The sequence below is a fragment of the Lathyrus oleraceus genome, chromosome 3 (genome assembly GCF_024323335.1).
Source record: "Lathyrus oleraceus cultivar Zhongwan6 chromosome 3, CAAS_Psat_ZW6_1.0, whole genome shotgun sequence".
Taxonomy (NCBI): domain Eukaryota; kingdom Viridiplantae; phylum Streptophyta; class Magnoliopsida; order Fabales; family Fabaceae; genus Lathyrus; species Lathyrus oleraceus.
The window spans coordinates 406,623,296-406,643,888 of NC_066581.1; the positions used below are offsets into that span (position 1 = coordinate 406,623,296).

The following is a 20,593-nucleotide window of genomic DNA, read 5'->3' on the forward strand; positions in this document are numbered from 1 at the left end:
GGTGATGTTTGTGCTTCTTTTGATTGGTCATCATTATATACCTAGTTTTGGTATCCCGATGCCTTTCTCGTTGTCGGTCGATTTATCCTTTATTAACCCAGTAACCGGTTGTGGATAATCTTCCATGCGAGTGTATTATCTACGTTTTGACGGTAATAGATAATATATCTCATGCACTCTTTGGGCGAAGCCTTTTGTTCTTCCCCAGTTGAGTAAGATTTGTATCCCTGTTTTGGAATCGAATGTCCATCCCTTAATCGAGTTTGCTTTTTTCCCTCTTTTCTGATGATGAGTGTTTTGGGAGTATTCCCCAATTCACGTCTTGGTTGGTCACCTATTATATGCCCAGTAACCGGTATCCCTGGTGTTCCTCCCCTTCTGCTCTCTATTATGACTTTTGTCCCCTGTGGAGTCAGATTTTCCTGAGTCGAAAAATACCTTTTTAGGTCTTCCTCAGATGATTTGGTTGATTGATATCTCTCACCCTTATACCGGTCTTGGATATTCATTCTTCCTGAGCATGTTGTATCTTTCGCCCTTTTATCGGTGTTCAGATCACATGTCTCATTGAGCTTATTACCCAGTAACCGGTAAAACCTCATCTCGTTGCTCCCCCAGGAGAGTCTTTTTTTTTATATCCCCAATGAGGTCCCTTAGCGGATTATCCTCACCTGAGTCCGGATTTTTATCCGAAGTATCCATAGTGGATAATTTTTGCTGTATTGGCATATTCCCCAATACATGCATCTTCGAGTCAGCTCGGGTCTCCCCATTTATTTCTGCTCCCCAAGTTCCAAGTCTTGACCTGCTCACGCATTTTATTCCTTTTCTTATCCCCATGAGAATCCCCAGAGTTTCTGTCCCGTTGGGCGTACTACTCAGATGGATTGTCAAATCCTCCTAATCTTTTCCTCTGTGGATACATGTCTCCACAGAGTATTACCTTCTTGCATGCATACATTTGCATCATGAGGTCTCTTAGGGACCAAAATTCGTCTCTTTGTTATTATTTAAGCCCATTCTACCCCGTCGAGACAAAGATTTTAACCTTCACTTCTCCAGCTAGAATGACCTTAAATAGGGGCATCTGTAAGACCCCAATTTTTCCCCTAAGATCCCTCATGGCATCATAACATTGCATTGCATAGCCTCAAGGATCATTGAGCATTTTGGTTCCCTTTCCCTTTGGGTGGGACTCCTTGTGAGTGGTTTGAGATCACCAAGCATGCTTGAATTATATATCATTGCTTTTCTCATTTTGTTTACTAACCAAAAGCACAAAAATATGTCACTAACATCTTGTGTTTGTAGCTTGAGCAATCCCAAAGTCAAAAGCTTCAAGGAGATCATTAGGGCAAAGACATGGTCAAGAGAAGATGATAGCAAACATGGTAATGGTTCCCAAAGTTCTCATCCATCAAATATGCCTCCCTAGTACCTCAATGCATCATTTTGATCAAGCAAGTCAAAGATTTTGAGGTCTTGCTCTTCAGAGAAACCCTAATTCATCTGTGTATCACAATGCCTTTGCTCCTGAAGCAACCTCAACCCATGATCAAATACAACCAAGGGAAGTTCTTTAACTCTTCATTAGATGCATATTTGAACTTATTTGAGTGTCCTCAATCATCAATTCATCAAGGTATGAGGCATGGATTTGAGAAGTTGATCAGTCAATTCATCTAACTATTTTGAAATGCACTGAGACCTAGCTTTTTATGTGTTGGTCAAATGGAGATGGTTCCGAAAGAAAAACTGTTCTTAAGGACAATATGAACAACCTTCATGTTCATCAAAAATTGATTTGAAGCTTGGAAGACCATCTTCCATTCCAATACATTATAGGTCATTTTGACTGAAACCCTAATTGTGGGTCAACTTCCCAAGGACATAACTCATTCATTTTTTATGATTTTGAGGTGGGATCAAATTCATTAGAAAGCTTAAGATGTGTAATTCAAATGTTATTATGAACAAAATTTCAAAATCTCAAAGGAAACACGTGTGATAATGCAAGACATTATAGGTCCTTTTTGACCAAAGGCATTAAAAGTCCAAAAAGTCCAACTTCAAGTGCCCATAACTCTTTCATCAAAAATCCAAATGATGCAAAATGCAAGTCCATTTTGATTCTCTTGAAAATATCTACAACTTTTATGTTGGAGGTTTTTCCGTTTGAAGCTTGCATCATCAAAACAAAAGGGCTTGAATGTTGGTCAATTTTAGAAACCTTGCCTTGACATGTTTTGTACATCACACTTTAAACTCAAATTTCATAAACTTCCACACTTCAAATGAGTTTTTGTCCAACATAACATTTGTTCCTTATACAAAGACCTTTCCAACCATTACTCACATGATCATATTTGGATTTTTTAAGTGGTACTTTCGAAGAGATGAATTTTTAGGTACAAAGAAGGAATTCACTTGAAATCTTGGTGCATAAGCAATTGCCTTGCAATTCACACGCCCAATTCCATTTGGCTGATGCTCAGAGTTCATTTGGTATTGTTTTTGGGCCTTATGCATGATCATGCAAGCCCATGCAATGAAGCTTCACATACCATGCACACGGATTGCTCACACTCTCCTTGCCATTTTTTCTATAAATAGAGGCCTCATTCCCTCCATTTCACACGCCTAATTCAACCTGAAATGCTGCAGAATTCTCTCCCTAACCATCACTAAAGAAGCAATTGCATTTTTCTCAAAAAATTTCAGATCTCGAATTCAGCTTCATCTGGTTGTATTCTTAGATCTAATGCTTCTAGACCTTCATTATACACTTCATTGAACTTCTGTTTTGATAAAGCAAGCAAGGCATCGTGTTGAAATCACCAGAACTCAATCTTACATTCCAACTGGTATTTTCTTCGATTCTCCTAATCCATTGACCTTTTGGCTTAGATTTTGTGTTGGCTGAAGTCCTCTCAATAGAGGCATCATGTTTGTGCATTCAATTTTTGAAATCCATTAAGTTCATGATGAACACCAGATTTTTCCATCTCTGATTTCTCACACTATGGAGATCTAGAGGGAAAATGGATGGTACAGGGATGATGTACATCATCCCAGCTTTCTAATGATGTTTAGATCGCACGATTTGGTTGCCTTTTGAGTTTCTGCAATTTGGCCGGAATCTGCAAGCTCACCTGAGAAGACGGTGGCTCCGGTGGCTTCATCCTCTCCAGTTTGGATCCTGGCCGTGTGATCTAATTTCCAGATGCAATCAGGAGCATTGCTTGTTATGACTTTCATTTGTTTTCCATGTGAGCGCATTGATCGTGGATCACCATAGGCGCGCGTCTTTGGAGCGTGTGATCTGCCAACTCAATTAATGAGCTCAGATCTAACGCTCCACGTTTTTTTGCATTTTTATTTTCTGGTTTTAATTTCTTTAATTCCAATTATTTTCAAAAATAAATATATCTTTCATTTTTAATCCAAAAATTATGGGACCAATTGCATTATTTCCCAAATAAATTCTAGTTTCTATTTCTGATTTTTAATATTTTTTATTTTGTCATTTGATATTTTTTGTGAATTTTCTCTTTTCTGGTTATTTTTAATTCATTTTAAATAGTTTTTGATATTCAAAAAATACAAAAATGTTTTCCTAACCTATTTGAATGGTAATGGATCTATGAAAAATATTCTCATCAATTTTTGAATTAATTTGAGATTTATTTGAGATTTTAATTCAATTAGGTCATTTTTATTCATTTTTAATTGATTAAAAATAGTTTCTGACTTTTAAAAATGCTGAAATTTTTTGTCAAACTTTGTTTGACCTTGTTGAACTTAGGATAAATTACTTGGACCTTTCAAGGTTGATTTGAAGTAGTTTTGAAGTTTGACCTTTCCATTTATTTTAATTCAAGTTTATTTTAAATATTAAAAAATGCCAAAAAATAGTTTATTCATTTCTTGACATCCAATCTTCATTTCACTTTTGTTTTTGATTGTTTGACCTTGACTTTCAATGTTATTGGTCAACATATGAGGATTGGTACATTGTATTCAATTTAATGCACTTTAATTTTGTCATTTTCATTTCTCTTATCCATCTTCTCCTTCTCCTTCTACTTCTTTTCTTTTGATCAATGAGTTGAAGGTTGATAAGTTAGCATTGATTAGGGAGATTTAACCTTCCTTGATTCAAATCTAATTCATCTTGATCAATTGATCAAGTGAATGGCTTTGCATTAAGGATAGGTTGTCTTTTAAATCATGCAAAAGGCTTAAACCAATACAAGATCATTTCTCTTCTTATTTTTGGCATGGCAAGTTGTTGGGACTTGGTTCACTAATCAAGACTCCTAACTTGTGTTTGTTGCCTACATTATTACTGACCGACCTCAGATAGTTGTGACTTCTACATAAGTCCAATTACGATTGCTTAACATAGCGCTAAAGTTGCCTTATGGCACACTAACTACTAACACTAACTATTGACTATTAACATTTATTTTATGCAATTTACTTTATGCCATTTACTATTCTTGCACATATTATCCATTTGATTTTCTCTTTGCTCACTTGAGCACATGTTTATGTTAATGTCATTTGCCTTTTGCTCAGTTGAGCACATAATTGTGTATATATTATTGTGCTTGTGTTTTTTTGTTTTGATTGTTGTGGACCAAATGCAAAGAAATGGACTTAGTTTCTAGGACTTTCCCTATGCAAAGAAATGGAGAATTGGACTTAGATTCTAGGACTTTCCTTATGCAAAATTGGAGTAAATGGACCTTAATGATGAAGATTGATTAGAAGGACCAAATCTCTAAACTCACTCTTGTCCATTCTTGTTTTACTTCATGGAACTTTTTATGTGTGTGCTTTTGTGCTAGGAGTTTCCATTTGAGCTTAATTGGAGGACCATTGCCATGTTCATCCAAGTGGAAGATACAAGATATATTGAGGATCTCTTATGAGACTTGTTTGATTGCTTATGCTTTGTGCTTGCTTATTCCAAAGGATGGGAGCTACTTGGATCATCAATATGATCTCAAGAGAGGAACTCCTAGTGTGGTTTCATTTCTTATCCCTCATCTTTTTGTTTTCTTTAGGACTTATCCCTTCTTCTTCCTCTCTCCAATCTAACCTAAGCCAAAACTTTTTGTGCAAACATTTAACTATTGTTTTCAAACATTAGAAACCTAAGCCTTATGCTTTTGATTTTCAAACTTTCTTTTCATAACACTTATTTTGAATTGAACCTTTAAGTAAACTCTGACCACTTTTGTATATACTTGAAATTGGTAAATATAACCCATTTAAAATTTTTTTTGTGGTTTCAATGGCCACTCCCTTAATCAAACTTTTTCATAACCTTTAGCTATTAGGTTTGAGTTATCCTTGAGGTAGATGTAATACTCACCTATATCCTTAGTGATGGACAATGAGTCTTTCATGCTTATTATAGGGTTAACCCCTCACTAGCATGTTGAAGCTATCCTCACATGGTGGATTTGTGGTTTGGTTGAGTTTTCTCTCGTTGATAACAAAAGACCTAAAGGCTTTTGGACCAATCAATTCACCAACTCATTTTGAAATTTTTACCCCGAACTACGAGGTTTTGATCCTAATATTTTTGTAAGATGGTACGTAGGCAATGGGTTTATCCATCCAAACACCAAAATGTAAATAACTTGTACATTCTCCTCTCATCTCTTCGATCATGTTTGCACAAACAAATTTTTCACAAGACAACAACCTTGCAACAAGTATGAAAAGGGCTCCCTAGGAGTACCTAGGATGTTTTGGGTGCCTAACACCTTCCCATTACATAACCAACCCCCTTACCCAGATCTCCGTTTCTCTTTTACTAGTTTTTGTTAAAACTTTTAGGTTTTTGTTCGCTTTCTAACCATTCCTTTGGATAAATATCTCTAATGGTAACGAATACCCCGCTACAGTCTCTTATGAAGTGCACGTGAATGTCAATGTGTTTTGTCCATACGTGATACATTTGATAATTTTCCAAGTGAATAGAAATTTGACCTTCATAGTGTATATTTACACATTCTTGACTGATCCATAACTCCGTAATCATGCCTCTCAACCATATGACTTTATTGACCCCTTCAACAAGGGAAAATATTTAATTTTGAGTAGTAGATAGTGTGGCCATTGATTATTAATTTTCCTTCTAGTTTATAGTTTTTCCAAACAACATAAACACAAAACACGATAGAAATTTTCTAGCGTCAATGTTACTTAGATAGTATACATCTATAAAACCCTCAAAAATATCTTCCTCTTGAGTTGTCTTTGTGTACTTTAAACAACACTTTAACAAATTATTTAATACTTAACATCCATTTAAAAGCTTCTCGATGAAATTAACTGTTAATCGTCATAAACCAACTTTACTATGCTAAATGGTAGACTAATTTTGGTCTACTACAAACCATACCATACATTATGCGTTCAACAATACCTATATACATATTACTCAAAATCATCTTTTTTTTGTCGTTTTGAGGATATTACATTATCAAAAGCTTCATATGATAACCTAAAGGACTCTTAAAGGTTTTAACATCTTACATTCTAAATTGCTACACTAGTTTCATCAATTAACCAGATCGAGATAAGAATAATTCACTCATCTTGCAGTTTCTCATGATACTCATTCATACAACCATCTTAACTTCACTAAGATCTTTCATTTCAAATTATTCATTAAAAATCTTCTTAAACTTAGTATTGTCTTCCTTGCTAGAGTTTTTCATCAATATATTATCAACCTACAAAATAAGGTAGAGAGTGACTTTTTTATTCCTTTTCAATATGTATACAAAATTTCTAAAATTTCTTCTCATATAATCATGTTGAAGAAGAAATTCATTAAACCAACGATGTCACTTCCTTGAGATTTAATTTAACTCGTACAAAGATTTATTTAATATACTCGAGTCTCATTTTCAATCTCACTAGTAGGAACCTTAACCTCAAACTAGATCTTATCCATCATAGTTTTTTATTATTTCACTTAAAGGTATTTGCACTTCATCCTCATACGGGTCTCATTAAAAGTAATATCTCTACTTAAGATAAATTTTGATCCTCCAAGTTCCACTTTCCACAACTTGTAACCATTCATAACTTTTATATAACAAACGAAGAGACACACCATGACCCTAGCATCAAGCTTGTCCTACTTAATATGCACATACTTCAAAGCTTTGAAGACCTTTAAATTAGAGTAATATATCAGTTTCTCACTTTAAACGTGTCTTGAAGTTTATTCTCATGGATGGACATATGTTGATCAAGTAAGTTGATGTAGCAACAACTTCACCCTAGTAAATTTTTAGTAACTCAACTCGCAACAATATGCACCTTGCCTTCTTCAAAATGGTCATATCCATATGTTTAACTAGATTGTTTTGTTGAGGTGTGGCAGAAACAATTTTATGCCTCTTGATACATTATTTCTTGCAAAACCCATTAAATTTTCCTAAAACAAACTCTAGGTCATTGTCAGTATCAATACTTTCAACTTAGATCCTAAGTGATTTCATATAAGAGTACGATATTCTTTGAATTTTTCAAAAGTGTCACTTTTATTCAATATGTAAACTCATATTCTTCTAGAGAAAGCATCAATAATAGTGAGAAAATATAGGTCACCCGGTGAGTTGCCACCATTGTCAGACATCATAAATCATAGTGAACATACTCAAATGATCTACTAAAATTATGAAAACCATTCTCAAACTTCACCTTGTGTTATTTTCGTAGTATACAATGATCATCAAATTATAGTATATTCAATTTCTCAATTTCTAGCAAATCTTGTTTAACTAGCTCAACCAAACTTTTTTCACTGACGAGCCTTAATTTCAAATGTTATAACTTGGTTTTTTCATGAAATTCATAACTAGCTAATGATGTTTGACTAATAATAGTGAAACCATCTAAAATATATTACCCACACATTTTAGACCCTTTTTAGTCATGATTAATGAACCATGAAAAGTTTTACCCCACATTCAATGCAATAGCATAAATCGTCGAAAATGCTTATGGATAATAAATTTTACAAGAGTTTGAGAACATACCTCACATTGCGTAGAAGGAACTGACAGTTATCGAATATTTTAAGTTTAATCGTACTAATACCCCGATATTTTTAGGCTTCAGTATTACCGAGTTAATCAACTCCATTTTCTTTTGCCTCTAAAATTTCAAAGTATTCTCTCATTTGACACATGTGATAAGAGCATCTTGAGTCTATGACCCAACTACTTTCTATCTCCAATCATGTCACCATTAACACTTCATCACACTAATAACCATCCTCATTTGAGGAAACTATAATTTAAATAGAATCATCACTGCTTCTCTCGAGACAATCCTTCTTGAAGTGGTTGGTTTTGTGACAAGTGAAGCATTTAAACTTCGAGTTATCAAAAATATAGGTTTTTTACTCTGAATTGGATTTTACCATTTTGGTTTCCTCTACTATCACTCATTTCTCTTGACACACTCAAGCCTTTGAGCTAACCTTTAAATATTTTATCATTGAAAGCTCCTTGGACCCAGAGACGTTTGGACTTCATCCAATGTGATAGTAACTTCCTTTCTATGAAAAGGGGTATCCTTGAAATGCTCAAAGGATTTTGTTTAATGAGCTTAACAATAGTAGATACGTATACATATCATCAATCTCCGCCATAATATTTTGCAAGTCATCAACGATTTAGCAAAATTCTGCGAATTGCTCCACAATGGAATTATTCTCCACCATACATAAATAATATAGTTGTTACTTCAAACACAATATGTGAGTCAATGACTTTATCATATAAAATGATTCAAGCTTGACCCACATTTTAGTTGTGGTCTTATCTCTCGCGACTTCCTTAGGAACTTTATCCTTAAGACACGAGATAATGACACTTCTGACATTATTTACCATTTTGGTCTTCTCTTCATGTGTTAGGATTGTAAGCATGGATGTATCTCACTTCAATGTTTTGCATATTTTTTTGAATTAAGATTGCTTGTATATTCAATTTTCATAACCCAAAAGTGTTATTTCCGTAAAACTTCTTGAAATCTCATTTAGAACTCATGGTGTTTCACTTGTAAACTAAATTCATTTGTCCCACTGTGGGCGTCACTTGTTGTGAATAAATTGATATAATGAGTTCTTTCGCACAAGGACCTACTGATACACGAAACAGTGGGGGAAAAAACACAAGATGAAGAATAAACGATGAAAAAAGACATAATTTATTTATTCAGTTTGATCAAATCGATCTACTCAGGGGGAGGGCATAACTCTCTTATCCTCTATACTTAAAAAGTTAATACAAGAGATTACAAGATGAGTTAAAAGAAAATAGTCTTCAATCATATTTTCTACCCAAGTATTTTTCAATCTCTCCAACTCTCATTATATGAACCAGATAAACCCAAGGTAAATTGTTTCTCAATTCCTTTAGATATCCCAAAGGTCTTCAATTTTTAGGATAATGAATCCTAAGAATTCATTCTGTCTCTCTAAGTTTCTCTCACTGAAATTTCACCACATTCAAGTTCATACTTAAAAAGGGGAAGAAAATGCATTTTATAGGTGTCTGAAACATGCGTTGTGTTTCCCTGAAGTATGTAATGTAAGTGTCACACGTTATTGTCATATTGATAGTTGTGTATGTCACTCTTTGACCCCAAACCACCATGGTCGGTGTTGAACACTTTAGTGTCGTCAAACATTGTCTGTAATAAGACAATTATAAAGTCGATAAATTGGATACTCAAGAGTCATGGGGCGTGACATGAGTGACCTAGAATAGATTTGTCTTCTACATATGCAAGAGTGATATCTACAAGACCGATATCTACAAGACCATTGGTCGACTATGATTGTAAATGCATGATCATGTTGCAATGAGTCAATATGAAATATTCAGTTTGTTTGTTTTTATAAGTATATTATGGTGTCAAATAGTATAATCGAACTATACATGGGTGACACAAAATATGTTTTGTGTTGAATAAAAATATAAGGGCAAAAGTTTATATATGTAATCATTAGCACAAAACAAGTTATATCATTTCACATGAAACTCTCGTCAATTGAATAGCAGTGATGTGTTTCATTGTAAGAAATTATTCTTTATACTCTTATAATTAGAAAAACATAAAGCTACTATGCATATAAGTCTTTATATTAAAGTGATAGTCACTTATTTCCTTATTCTCAAAACCCAGCCGTACTAAGATTTTAAGATTCAAAATTTGTGTTATATCTAAAACTTTTGTTCGTACACCACTAGCACTAAAGGTAGCAAAATCTAGTTGCAAACTTCGTTTGTTGGTTTAAGTAGAGGAGTGTAGTTTTTTGCGCGTTCTTGATCAATCAATATGTTTCGATAATAAGATATTTTACATTCCAAGTAATCATATGATCTCTAACTCATAACTGATGATCATTTGTAAAGATCTATATTTAAAAATGTTTTTTTTATTAGTTTATTTGCAGCGTTTATCACAATCTCCCTTCAAATTTGATATATTATAACTTTATAATTAAGTTGGAAGTTTAAATTATTTATACATCTATAATTAAGTTGCAAACTTCCGGATCTGATCTCAATTGAAAAGAAAAACAAACATCATATGTAGTAAATAGAGGGATAAAAATTGGAAGAGAAAATACTATGATGCATACCTCTACAAGTCCACCATGAACAACTTCTACTGAAAGGAAGGTGCGTGTTCAATCATCGTTAACAAAAACCTCCCAGTTGTTAAAGTCAATCCAATAACTGCTTCAAAATGGCAAGTTAAAGGCAACAATCAGGTAAGAGGTTGATAAAAATATTTTGTTCCATTTTTCATAACTGAACAAAATAAGAATAAAAATTGACTGTTGTTGAGTTTGAAGTTTGTTTCTTAGCATTGAGACCACTGAGTCAATTTGATGTACTCGTAATGGAACAGTTCTTCCCAAACTTATGTGAAACTCTCGTCCTAATGCAACTTGTTCGAGTTTCTCATCATTTCTGCAGAGAATGTTAAGTGGGACATCAACATCAACAACATGAAGACTTGGTTCCTGAGATGAGATTTTCTTCAAGAAAGCAACTAGTTCTTTTTCGATGGAGATGAAATATTAACTGAAACAAAACAATTGCAGTTTGAGTCTTAAAGTCACTGCACCTTAAAGCTTGAACACTTTTGAACATATTTTATAGAATTATTCGAGTCAAGTGATATGAAGAAACATGGATGTACAAGTATGACATCAAAAGTTAAATAGTCTTGCAAGATGTGGCTAAACATGACCTAAACTTTTGGAGAGACAAAACCTTTCGAATCAATTAACTTCGAGAATATCCCATTGAACATCAACAAATTCATTGCATGAAAATCTCAACAAGGTGTATCTTTAAATTTAAGAGTATCAAATTATGTATTTCTGGATCATTATAAGTATTGACAGCAACAAGTAATTAGGTACTCAACTCCTTTGTTCTTAAGCTGAAGCACTTTGATAAAGGTGATATAAAATGCTATAGGGGTGGAAATTATGTATTTCTCAGATCATTATAAGTATTGACAGCAACAAGTATTTATCCATCTTCGAAATATTCAATCCTATGGGTGTGTTGACATCCCACACGGACTATAAGTATATGCTAAGTAGTCCTCATGAGGTTTGGGCATTCATAATCCCTTGAGCATGCTTTTAGGAATAAGTTAGGCCGAAACTCAAATTCTAAGATAAGTTATGCAAGTACATTTTGTTTGTTCTTTTGCCTAAATTCAAGAACTTTCATTTAATACAAGGGACATTCAAATGTTATTGACATTGAGAAGCGGTGCTTGAATTGAAATAGAATACTTGGGGACAAAACCCTTACCACCATATTATTACTTGAAATGATTTGATGCCCCAGCCATCTCTAGGAATTTGTCTCACTAACACCAACTAACTAACTCCAGTTTCTCAAATATGTCTGTGTTTGGGCGTCTGTTTTTCAAATATATGTTTGAATGAACTTAACTATCCAAATTGATTTTGTTAAAGTTGAGGTTGATGTGAAGTGATTTGTACTTGAATGTTTGTACTCTAAAAACAGATTTGATGCAAAACTACTTGACGTTTCAACCTAACACAAAAGTTACTTTTTATCAATTCTAGTAACACCAAGGTCTAAAGGTAAAATTAATTTGACTTGGGAACATCCAAACATAACCAAAAAGGATTAAAATCAAGTTTGTGATTAAAAACCCACATTTACCTCACAAATGTGAACTAAAACATGCAATAAATATCTTAACAGGAATTTAAAATTCCAAAGAACAATTGCAGGCCAACTTGAGATCACCCGAACCTACTTATAAATGAAAATAAACATTCATGTCACCAAGAAAGAAACAGCGGTTGATAATTAAATCATGTCGGACCATATATTTAAGACAAACCTAATGGGTAATTTTGTGACTAAGTTAAATGCATACATACAGGTCTTCCAATACTCAGGTAAATCTTAATGCATGCCATGATTATATGCAATGCATAGACAAAAATGCATGATAAATTAAATCAACCACTGTATGAAAGAACAGAAAAGTGTTTTCAAAGACTAAGATAATGTTAACTTACTTGGTATATATACATGTAAGGCATAGTTACCATCAACATGAGGGAAGCTCCTAACTTTATTTGTCTGATGTATCTGCATATCTTGAGGCCCTTCACCATCACAAAAATGAATATTCATCATCAAGAGGCACTAATCATATGCAACTACCACATAAATAAGAGCTAATGCAAAAAACATCAAATATAAGAATGAAAAGTTTATAAATTCTAAAAATCACGAGGTGAGTGCAAAATGAGAAATATTATTTGGACTGTGATGATTTTACTAGACCTAGAAGGAATAGCCCAAAAGGATACAAGCCAAATCAGTTACATCAATACTAGGCGAGCACCCAGCATTGGGTCACAAGTTGCCCAAACAGCATGACAAGTTCCCCTATAGGGCATGGGCCTGGGCCTGGCCCTCCAAACGGAACCACATTTCTCTCCTGATTCAACTAATGGGGTACGTGGCATACGCAAAATCAGTCAAGTGAAGGGGAAAAAACACCTCCACAACTACATGAAGAATCCAGTCTTCCCACTCCGGCATTTTTGACCGAAAGAGGGGGAAACCGCTCAAGCCCAAGGAGTCTCCTATGTATACCCCGCTTCCAAAAGGGGAAGGAGGATAACAAAATTTTCTCAGAAACACACATAAAACACACATAGTAGCTCTTCACTACCTTTACGTGGGTGAGCTCTCAACGAACCACAAACCCTAAACCTCATACAGCCCTACACAACTATGGATTGTCAAGTACACTATTATTTTCTAATTAATAATCTATAAACCTATCAACAAGAAACATATTTTAATTCTCTTTTCTCCTTAATGTAACATGTAATAAAATCAACTTAAAACTAACCATACCGAGAAAATTTGGAGGATTAAGGAGTGCAATTGGAGGTGGTGGCAAGGGTTGGACACATACTTCAGAAAACGGTTCCCGAACGTCTGTTGATCGGGTTGGCAACAGCGCTTGTCCTTCTGAGTAAGCTAAAGATGGATTTGAAGGTGAAGATTCAGAGTCTGAATCTGAATCAGAAGATCCATCACCATAACAAGCTACTAATGCCTCCATTTTTCAGTCTGCACTGCATAACATAGCTAGTCTGAACCTGAAACTGAAATAACATTACAGTATTATCATTAAACAAATAAACACTCAAAAAATTACTAAATTCTCAACAGTAATATGTTTGTGTTCGTGCACGTGAGCAAGGTCTGATACCAAGATTTATAAAAAAAGTTAACCGCAGCCAATTGCGGCGCGGTTGTGGCGGAAAGAGGGGAACGGGATGCCGCTACAGTGATGTTAGGTGCAGCGTGCATCGCTGTTGCGGAGTTTTGCGTCGGGTGAAGTGAAGTTCATTGGGAAAAAGATATGGATAGAGAAGCATGAAGAATCACAGTAGATGGAATTAAATTAAAAAAAAACGGACCTGTGGCTTTGTCGAGTTACAGAGGCTGCGGCATATTTTGCTTAGGTTAAAAGAAAAATAAGAACTTAAACTTTGCAAAGTGATCAAATAAGAATAATAGAGTAATAAGGAGTACCAAGTAGTGTTGTATACTCAACTTTTTAATTGTCACAATGTCTTTTATGTGTTTCAACTTTGATAGTATGTTAATGAACTTCACATATGATTTACTTTGATGATTAAGTTTGAAATGTTGCCTATACAAATTGAGTATTGAAAGCTCAACAAACTATACAAGGAAAGAAAATTTCATTGATGAAGATTACAAATGGTAATATGCATGAGTAATATGTTCATATTAGATAAAATTTGAGGACGAAATTTCTTAGTGATAGAATAAATGTAAACTCCTAATTATTTTTTACATGTTAATAATCATATTTAAGTAGGATAACACGCTTATGCCAAAAATATCAGAATGTGGGAATTCAAGAATGAGTGGTGTGACATGTGGGACAACAGAGATTCACATGTGCAAATGAGGTTCATAAGTGAAGTGCAAAGTTGTTTTGCTTGCCGTATGGGTGAGGTAACGTATTTGCGGTGATACGAAGAACATGACTAATATGTAAGCTAAATTCATTATATTTTGATGATTTACTAAATTCTTTAGCTGGTATTTTTTTAGTCTTTTCTACTTCCTAGAGTTTTGTCCTTCATTCATCCAAATACATTGAATTTATCACTGACTCTAGATAAATACATGCACGTAGAAGTCTAAGGGAGTGGTTTTAAGATGTGTTGGACTATCCTCTTATTTGAACTGACTTAAATGAATGTGGGTTAGGAACTAATTTGTGTGTAAGTCTTTGTTATTTATTCATCATAGCAACTAATTTGTATGTAAGTCTTTGTTATTTATTCAACAAAGAGAATTAAGTCATTATTCATTGTGTGAGAGACAAAAAGCTAGAGAGAAAATATTATTCCTGCGGCTCTATTTCAGCACAGATCGGGCCTACAAGATCAGAGTTTTCTCACAATCCAACAGTCTGATCGTCTTGATTTTTGGTCACAGAGTTCAGTATTAATAGAGGTACATTTTGAACGATGGAAATCAGATTTCGAGTTTTCTAGACTCGTCCGTCGAATGGTTTTCTGAGGTACAGTTTTTGTGGTTGTTTCGCTTGATTGTATCTCTTGTTTTTTGTTGTATTCCGAGATTGATTGTAAGTTTTGAGTATGTTGATGTATGCCTCTAACACTAGTTAGATGGAATCTTGATTGTACCCATTGTTTGATTATAGTGGAGATTTAAGTGGCCTATTGGTTCCATGGTTTTTTACTCCTATTTAACGGAGGTTTTTCCACTCTAAAATTATGTTGTGTTGTTTGGTGTATTTTGTCGATTGTCTCTAAGTTTCATTTGATATTTGGGAGAGATTTTGTTATCGAATTATTTTGTTGGATTATGGATTTTCTCCCAACAAATGGTATCTAGAGTTGTGGTTTGATTTGTGTAAAGTTGGAGACTAACATATCTAGGATGGTGAGTTTGAATGGATCCAACTATAATGTTTGGAAAGGGGAGATGAAAGATTTTCTTTATGTTAAAGGTTTTTACTTGTCAGTTTTCTCTAGTGAAAAACTCGATGGAAGAACGATGAAGAATAAGCTTTGTTGCATAGACAAGTTTGTGATTACATTCGTCAATGGATGGATGATAATGTTTTGAATCATCTGAGCTCGGTGACTCATGCTCGCTCTCTTTGGACCAAACTTGAGGAGTTGTATGCAAGAAAGAAGGGGAATAATAAGTTGCTCTTGTTCAAGCAATTGATATTATTGAGGTATAGTAATGGTTCACCAATGACTGGTCACTTAAACACTTTCCAATGGATTTTAAATCAATTGTCGGCAATGAATCTTACTTGTGATGATAAAATTCAAGGTTTGTGGTTTCTTGGTACTTTACCTAATTCTTGGGAGACTTTTAGGACATCCTTGCCTAACTCCACTCTGCATGGTATCATCTCAATGGACTTGGCTAAAAGTAGTGTGTTGAATGAGGAGTTGAGGCGTAAGTCACAAGGTTCTTCTTCAGATTCCGAGGTTTTGGTTACTAAATCGAAGGGGATACATTAAAGTAGAGGTTTAAGTAATTATGGGACATCACGTGGTAAATCACAAGGATTCTCTAATAGATTCTCTAATATTGAGTGTCATCATTACGGTGAAATGGGACACATAAAATGGTATTTCCATAATTTGGAAAGGGAAAACAAGAAGAAGCGCTACAACAATGACAAAAAAGAAGGTAACAATAATTAAGATGTTGTTATTGTGGATGATTTCTTTGTTATTTGTGATAGTTGTGTAGAGAATGTCAATCTATCATGTGATGATTGATTGGATGGTTGATAGTGGTGCTTGTACTCATGCAAGCTCGAGATGTGATTTTTTTTCAACTTACGAGACCGGTGACTTTGGGGTTGTTCATATGGGAAATAATGGGAAAACTAATTGAAGGTAGAGAAAAACAAGAATGGGGATTTGAATTGTTTTCACAATAATAAAAAACTTTTGTAACACCACACACACGAAAGTAAATGTTAACAACAAAAGAAATTTATCCTGGTTCGCTTGAAATCAAAGCTACTCTAGACCACCCGGCCAAGGTGATTTCTCCTTCAACAAGGACTTAATCCAATAATCTCAAAAGATTACAACAATGTTTAAGAGTTTAGCAATCTCTTAGCCCTCTCAAGTCTACATACTTCACAAGTCACTTGAGGAAAATCAATAACTATAAAGAAATACAAATGTTTGTTAGAGCTTCTAGAGAAGCAGTATGAACACAATTAAGAATAGTGATCAATGATGACACTATGAGCATTAACTCATGCGTGATTACTGAATTTTACAATAAAAGATATTGAGTATATAGATTGAAGTGTATGTTGAATTCTTTTGTAATTGCTTCGTATATTAGTATGATGATGATAAGGCCTTTATATAGAGCTTGGAGATGATACCATTAGAGAAATAATTAATGGAGATATCTTGCCAATTATGGGACTTTAATGACATGAAATTTCTTGTCCGTTCCATAACAGTCTTGAAGTATAATCCATATTGTCCTTATATAGATCTGTACCATACTTAGAATACTTCTTGATTAAGTTTCAGATTTTGATGAGCCTGATGATTTGTTGAGCGTGAATTAGAGTGAACGGAATTTAGAGTCTTTGAGTAGAGCTTGTATTCTTCAAATAGTTGTTTTTTAGTAGTCTTCAGTGTCAACTTGGCTGATCTTCAGATAGGGTGTCTTCTGATATTGACATCAGAGTCTTCAGATGTAAAATCTTCAGAGTCTTCAGATGTAAAGTCTTCAGAGTCTTCAAATGTAAAGTACAACGACAACTTCTGTATGTAGTTCTTTCAGAAGAGTTCCTGTTTGGAGTCAGATATGATTTCTTCATTTCTGGATCAGTTCTTTTGGACTTCGTTAGTTATCAGATATGTTTTTATCAAATTCATTTTGTAAGACCCCAATTTTGACCCTAAGATCCCTCATGCAATTCCATCATAAGCATTAGCATTGGGATCATGCCTTGGTATCCTCTTTACCCCTCCTTCATTGGGTTTGTTTTGGGGAGAGATCACCAAGCACTTTGTGATTATATCATACTTGTATTTTATAATTTCACTAACCAAAATACAAAAAATATGTCTTTGTATCTATCTAACTCTTTTTGTAGGTAGGGACATGATATCCTTGACTCATTGAGCACATCTAGGGTTTGAGACCCTCATGAACAAAGAGCACAATCAAGAATTGATTCAAGAGTGGGTATGAGAATCATATATGAGTCCCAATTGCTTCTACATGTTATATTGATCAAGTTTGCTTCAAGAGTTTGAGGGTGATTTGCCTTGGAAACCCTAGTTTGACTAGGTATCTTGAGTAACTTCTCCAACAAGCTATCTTATCAATTGATCAAATTTCTCAAGGTACACTACAAAATTCATCATCTTATGAATATATGATCTACCATGAGGCAATAAAGTCAAGAGAATTGGAATTTAGCAAGTTGGTTGATGGTGGTTGGCCAGATGAATTCATCTGATCAAAACTAGGTCTCCCTAGACCCTATCTCCTACAATTTTCACCAAATGAAAAGGATTCCAAGAGAAAACATACTATAAATGATGTTATAAACAACTTTAATGTTGAGACCTGGAGTTAGTTTTGCTTAGAAAATCATTTTCTATGTTGAAACATTATAAGTCATTTTGTCTAAACCCTAATTTGAAAGTCAACTTCCCAAGGCCATAACTTACTCAATTTTTATGATATGAAATATTTCCAAGTTGAACAATCAAATCCAATGGGTATAATTCAACTTTGATGTTTGGAGTGGGATCAAATTAGAATTCTTTGCACATGTGATATGAGGCTACATTATAGATCACTTTTGACCTATACCATTGATCAAGTGATTTTGGTGACCATTTTGACCTATACCAAACTTCAAAAATGCATAAATCTATCATTTCAAATCCAAATTACATGAAATTGGTGACAATTTTGAAGGTCTTTGAGAGAGCTAAAACTTTTATGAAGACACGTTTCTCATTTGAAGTTCCCATAAAAAGTTAAGCAAGGTGGAATATTGAGACATATGGCTTGACACTTAGAAAATTTTCAATATGTCAAATTTTTCCAAACTTCCACCTCAAATATCTCCAAGTTCCAAGCTCCTAATGAAAACGTTTTCAACATCAAACTTGTTCCTCTTGATCTCACCTTTCCAAAGAGCTAAAATTCATGCATTTTGGATGAGAAATGCATAGGTTGCGCATGGCTTAAACAGGCTGGTATCATGTGTCATGGATCAAACTTCAAACAACAATGTGCAATGGCCTTGCAATCCAATCCACTTCCAATGCATCTGAACTTCATTATGGACCTTTGAACAATCATTTGATGGGCCTATGCACACCCATGCAGCTGCTAACATCACTTTGTGAATTTTGGAAACTTGAATGGAGTGTGCAATTAACACTTGAATTCTCTATAAATTGAAGCTCAATTGCACATAATAAACACACACACTGCGCAAGCTTTGATTCCCCACAGAAAACCTTTCATACCAAGGATAAACCTGAGAAATTCTTTTGAATTTGAGCTTGAATCTCCACTATTTTGGAATTTAATTCTCCAGGAGTCCTTTGATTCTAAGCCATTCCATTCCTCTTCTGCAAACAATTGGAGTGAAGCAAAGTGCGGTTCAGATCAAGATCTAACAAGCTCAGACCTCCATTGAAGGTACTTTGCAGAAAACTTTATCTCTTCGATTCTCCTTGTTTCTTGCTCAATTCTCTTGATTATTGTGTTGGCTGAAGTCCTACCAATGTAAGGGAGGTGTTTGAGTTGTTTTGACGATGAATCGAAGCAACTCAGATCATGAACCTCATTTGTCAATTCCACATATCTCTCAATATAGTTGGAATTGGAAGAAATGGAGGTGATATTCGTGCTCAGTGATGTTTTCTCTTTCAAATCATGTCCCTCTTTGAAATTTTGGTGATGGTTGATGATGACCAGTCCGGCGAAGCTTCCCGGAGAAGACAACCGGGGCTCTGGCTTCGGTGATGAGTTGTCTCAAGTCTAGACCGTGTGATCCTTGCTCCGCGTTATAATTTCAGTCATTCCTTTTGATTAACAAGTTTTCCACGCAGTTGACTAGTGCATTGGTGGAACGCGCGTTGTGGATCATCAGATCTGCCACCTCAATTAATGAGGGAGATCTGATGGTCCACCTATTTTTGCAAATTTCTGATTTTTCTTTTTATTTCATTTTCTTCAATAATTCATATTAAATCCAATATTGCTCCAATATAGTCCACCTCTTAATTGATTTTTTTATTTGTTTTTAATTGTTTAAAAATATTTTTAAGTGTCCAAAAATTATGAACTTTTTTATCCAAGGTCCTTTGACCTTGTTTGACCTATGATCAATCACATGACCATTTATTTGGTGTTTTGATGTGATTTTAGGATTTGGACAAAATATATTCAAATTTAATGCATTATTTTAATATTTTTAATTGAATAAATGCCATTCTAATTGTGTTGACCATTTGGATTGACTTATTTGAGTTTCTCATTTGTTGTTGGGCCTTGGTCAAGGTTGATTTGACTTTGTCAAGTTAATATTATTGGATTTAGGGGATTGATGGAATGTACATTCCATCTCCCAAAATGAATGAATAATATTAATTTTGTAAAAGTCCTCCTTTGACAAATTTGTGATCTCATTCATCCCTTTCCCTCTTCATCTAATTCCCCTTCTTCATTCATTCATTTCAATTGGCCAATGACATCTCTAAATCCTAATGCTAGTTGATTGAAAGATTAACATGAGTATGGATGAGATTAGGCCACACCTTTGCATATTTTTTGTGTGTGGTATGTTTAATGAGGTTAGTTTTTAATACTATGTCTCAAACATGCATTAACACCAAAAGTTTATTGCCCGACCTCAAATAGTT

General features: G+C 34.4%; 1 protein-coding gene across 6 annotated transcripts; it reads right to left on the reverse strand.

The window, feature by feature from the left end:
* Positions 1-6,427: 6,427 nt before the first annotated feature.
* Positions 6,428-14,442, reverse strand: LOC127127964 (uncharacterized). 6 transcript variants are annotated; one of them, XR_007805573.1, is made up of 6 exons: positions 14,057-14,441; positions 13,485-13,738; positions 12,632-12,721; positions 10,890-11,138; positions 10,691-10,790; positions 9,227-9,735 (listed from the first exon to the last, which is right to left on the reverse strand). XR_007805573.1 is itself a non-coding variant. In XM_051057224.1 (4 exons), the coding sequence occupies exons 2-4, from the start codon at positions 13,693-13,695 to the stop codon at positions 11,107-11,109; spliced, it is 333 nt and encodes a 110-aa protein (XP_050913181.1). In that variant the 5' UTR covers positions 13,696-13,738; positions 14,057-14,426; the 3' UTR covers positions 10,640-11,106. The 6 variants fall into 6 exon arrangements, 1 of the variants encoding a protein (XP_050913181.1); XR_007805569.1 differs by having other exon boundaries at positions 10,691-10,787; positions 14,057-14,437; XR_007805571.1 differs by lacking the exon at positions 9,227-9,735 and adding an exon at positions 6,428-6,755 and having other exon boundaries at positions 10,691-11,138; positions 14,057-14,442.
* Positions 14,443-20,593: the final 6,151 nt, after the last annotated feature.

Coding starts and splice junctions, on each gene's coding strand:
- LOC127127964 (XM_051057224.1), bottom strand. CDS start 13,695: ATGGAGGCATTAGTAGCTTGTTATGGTGATGGATCTTCTGATTCAGAT. Junction 12,722..13,484: donor TAATCCTCCAAATTTTCTCG/GTATGGTTAGTT, acceptor GTGATGGTGAAG/GGCCTCAAGATATGCAGATA. Junction 11,139..12,631: donor CTTACATGTATATATACCAA/GTAAGTTAACAT, acceptor GTTTTGTTTCAG/TTAATATTTCATCTCCATCG.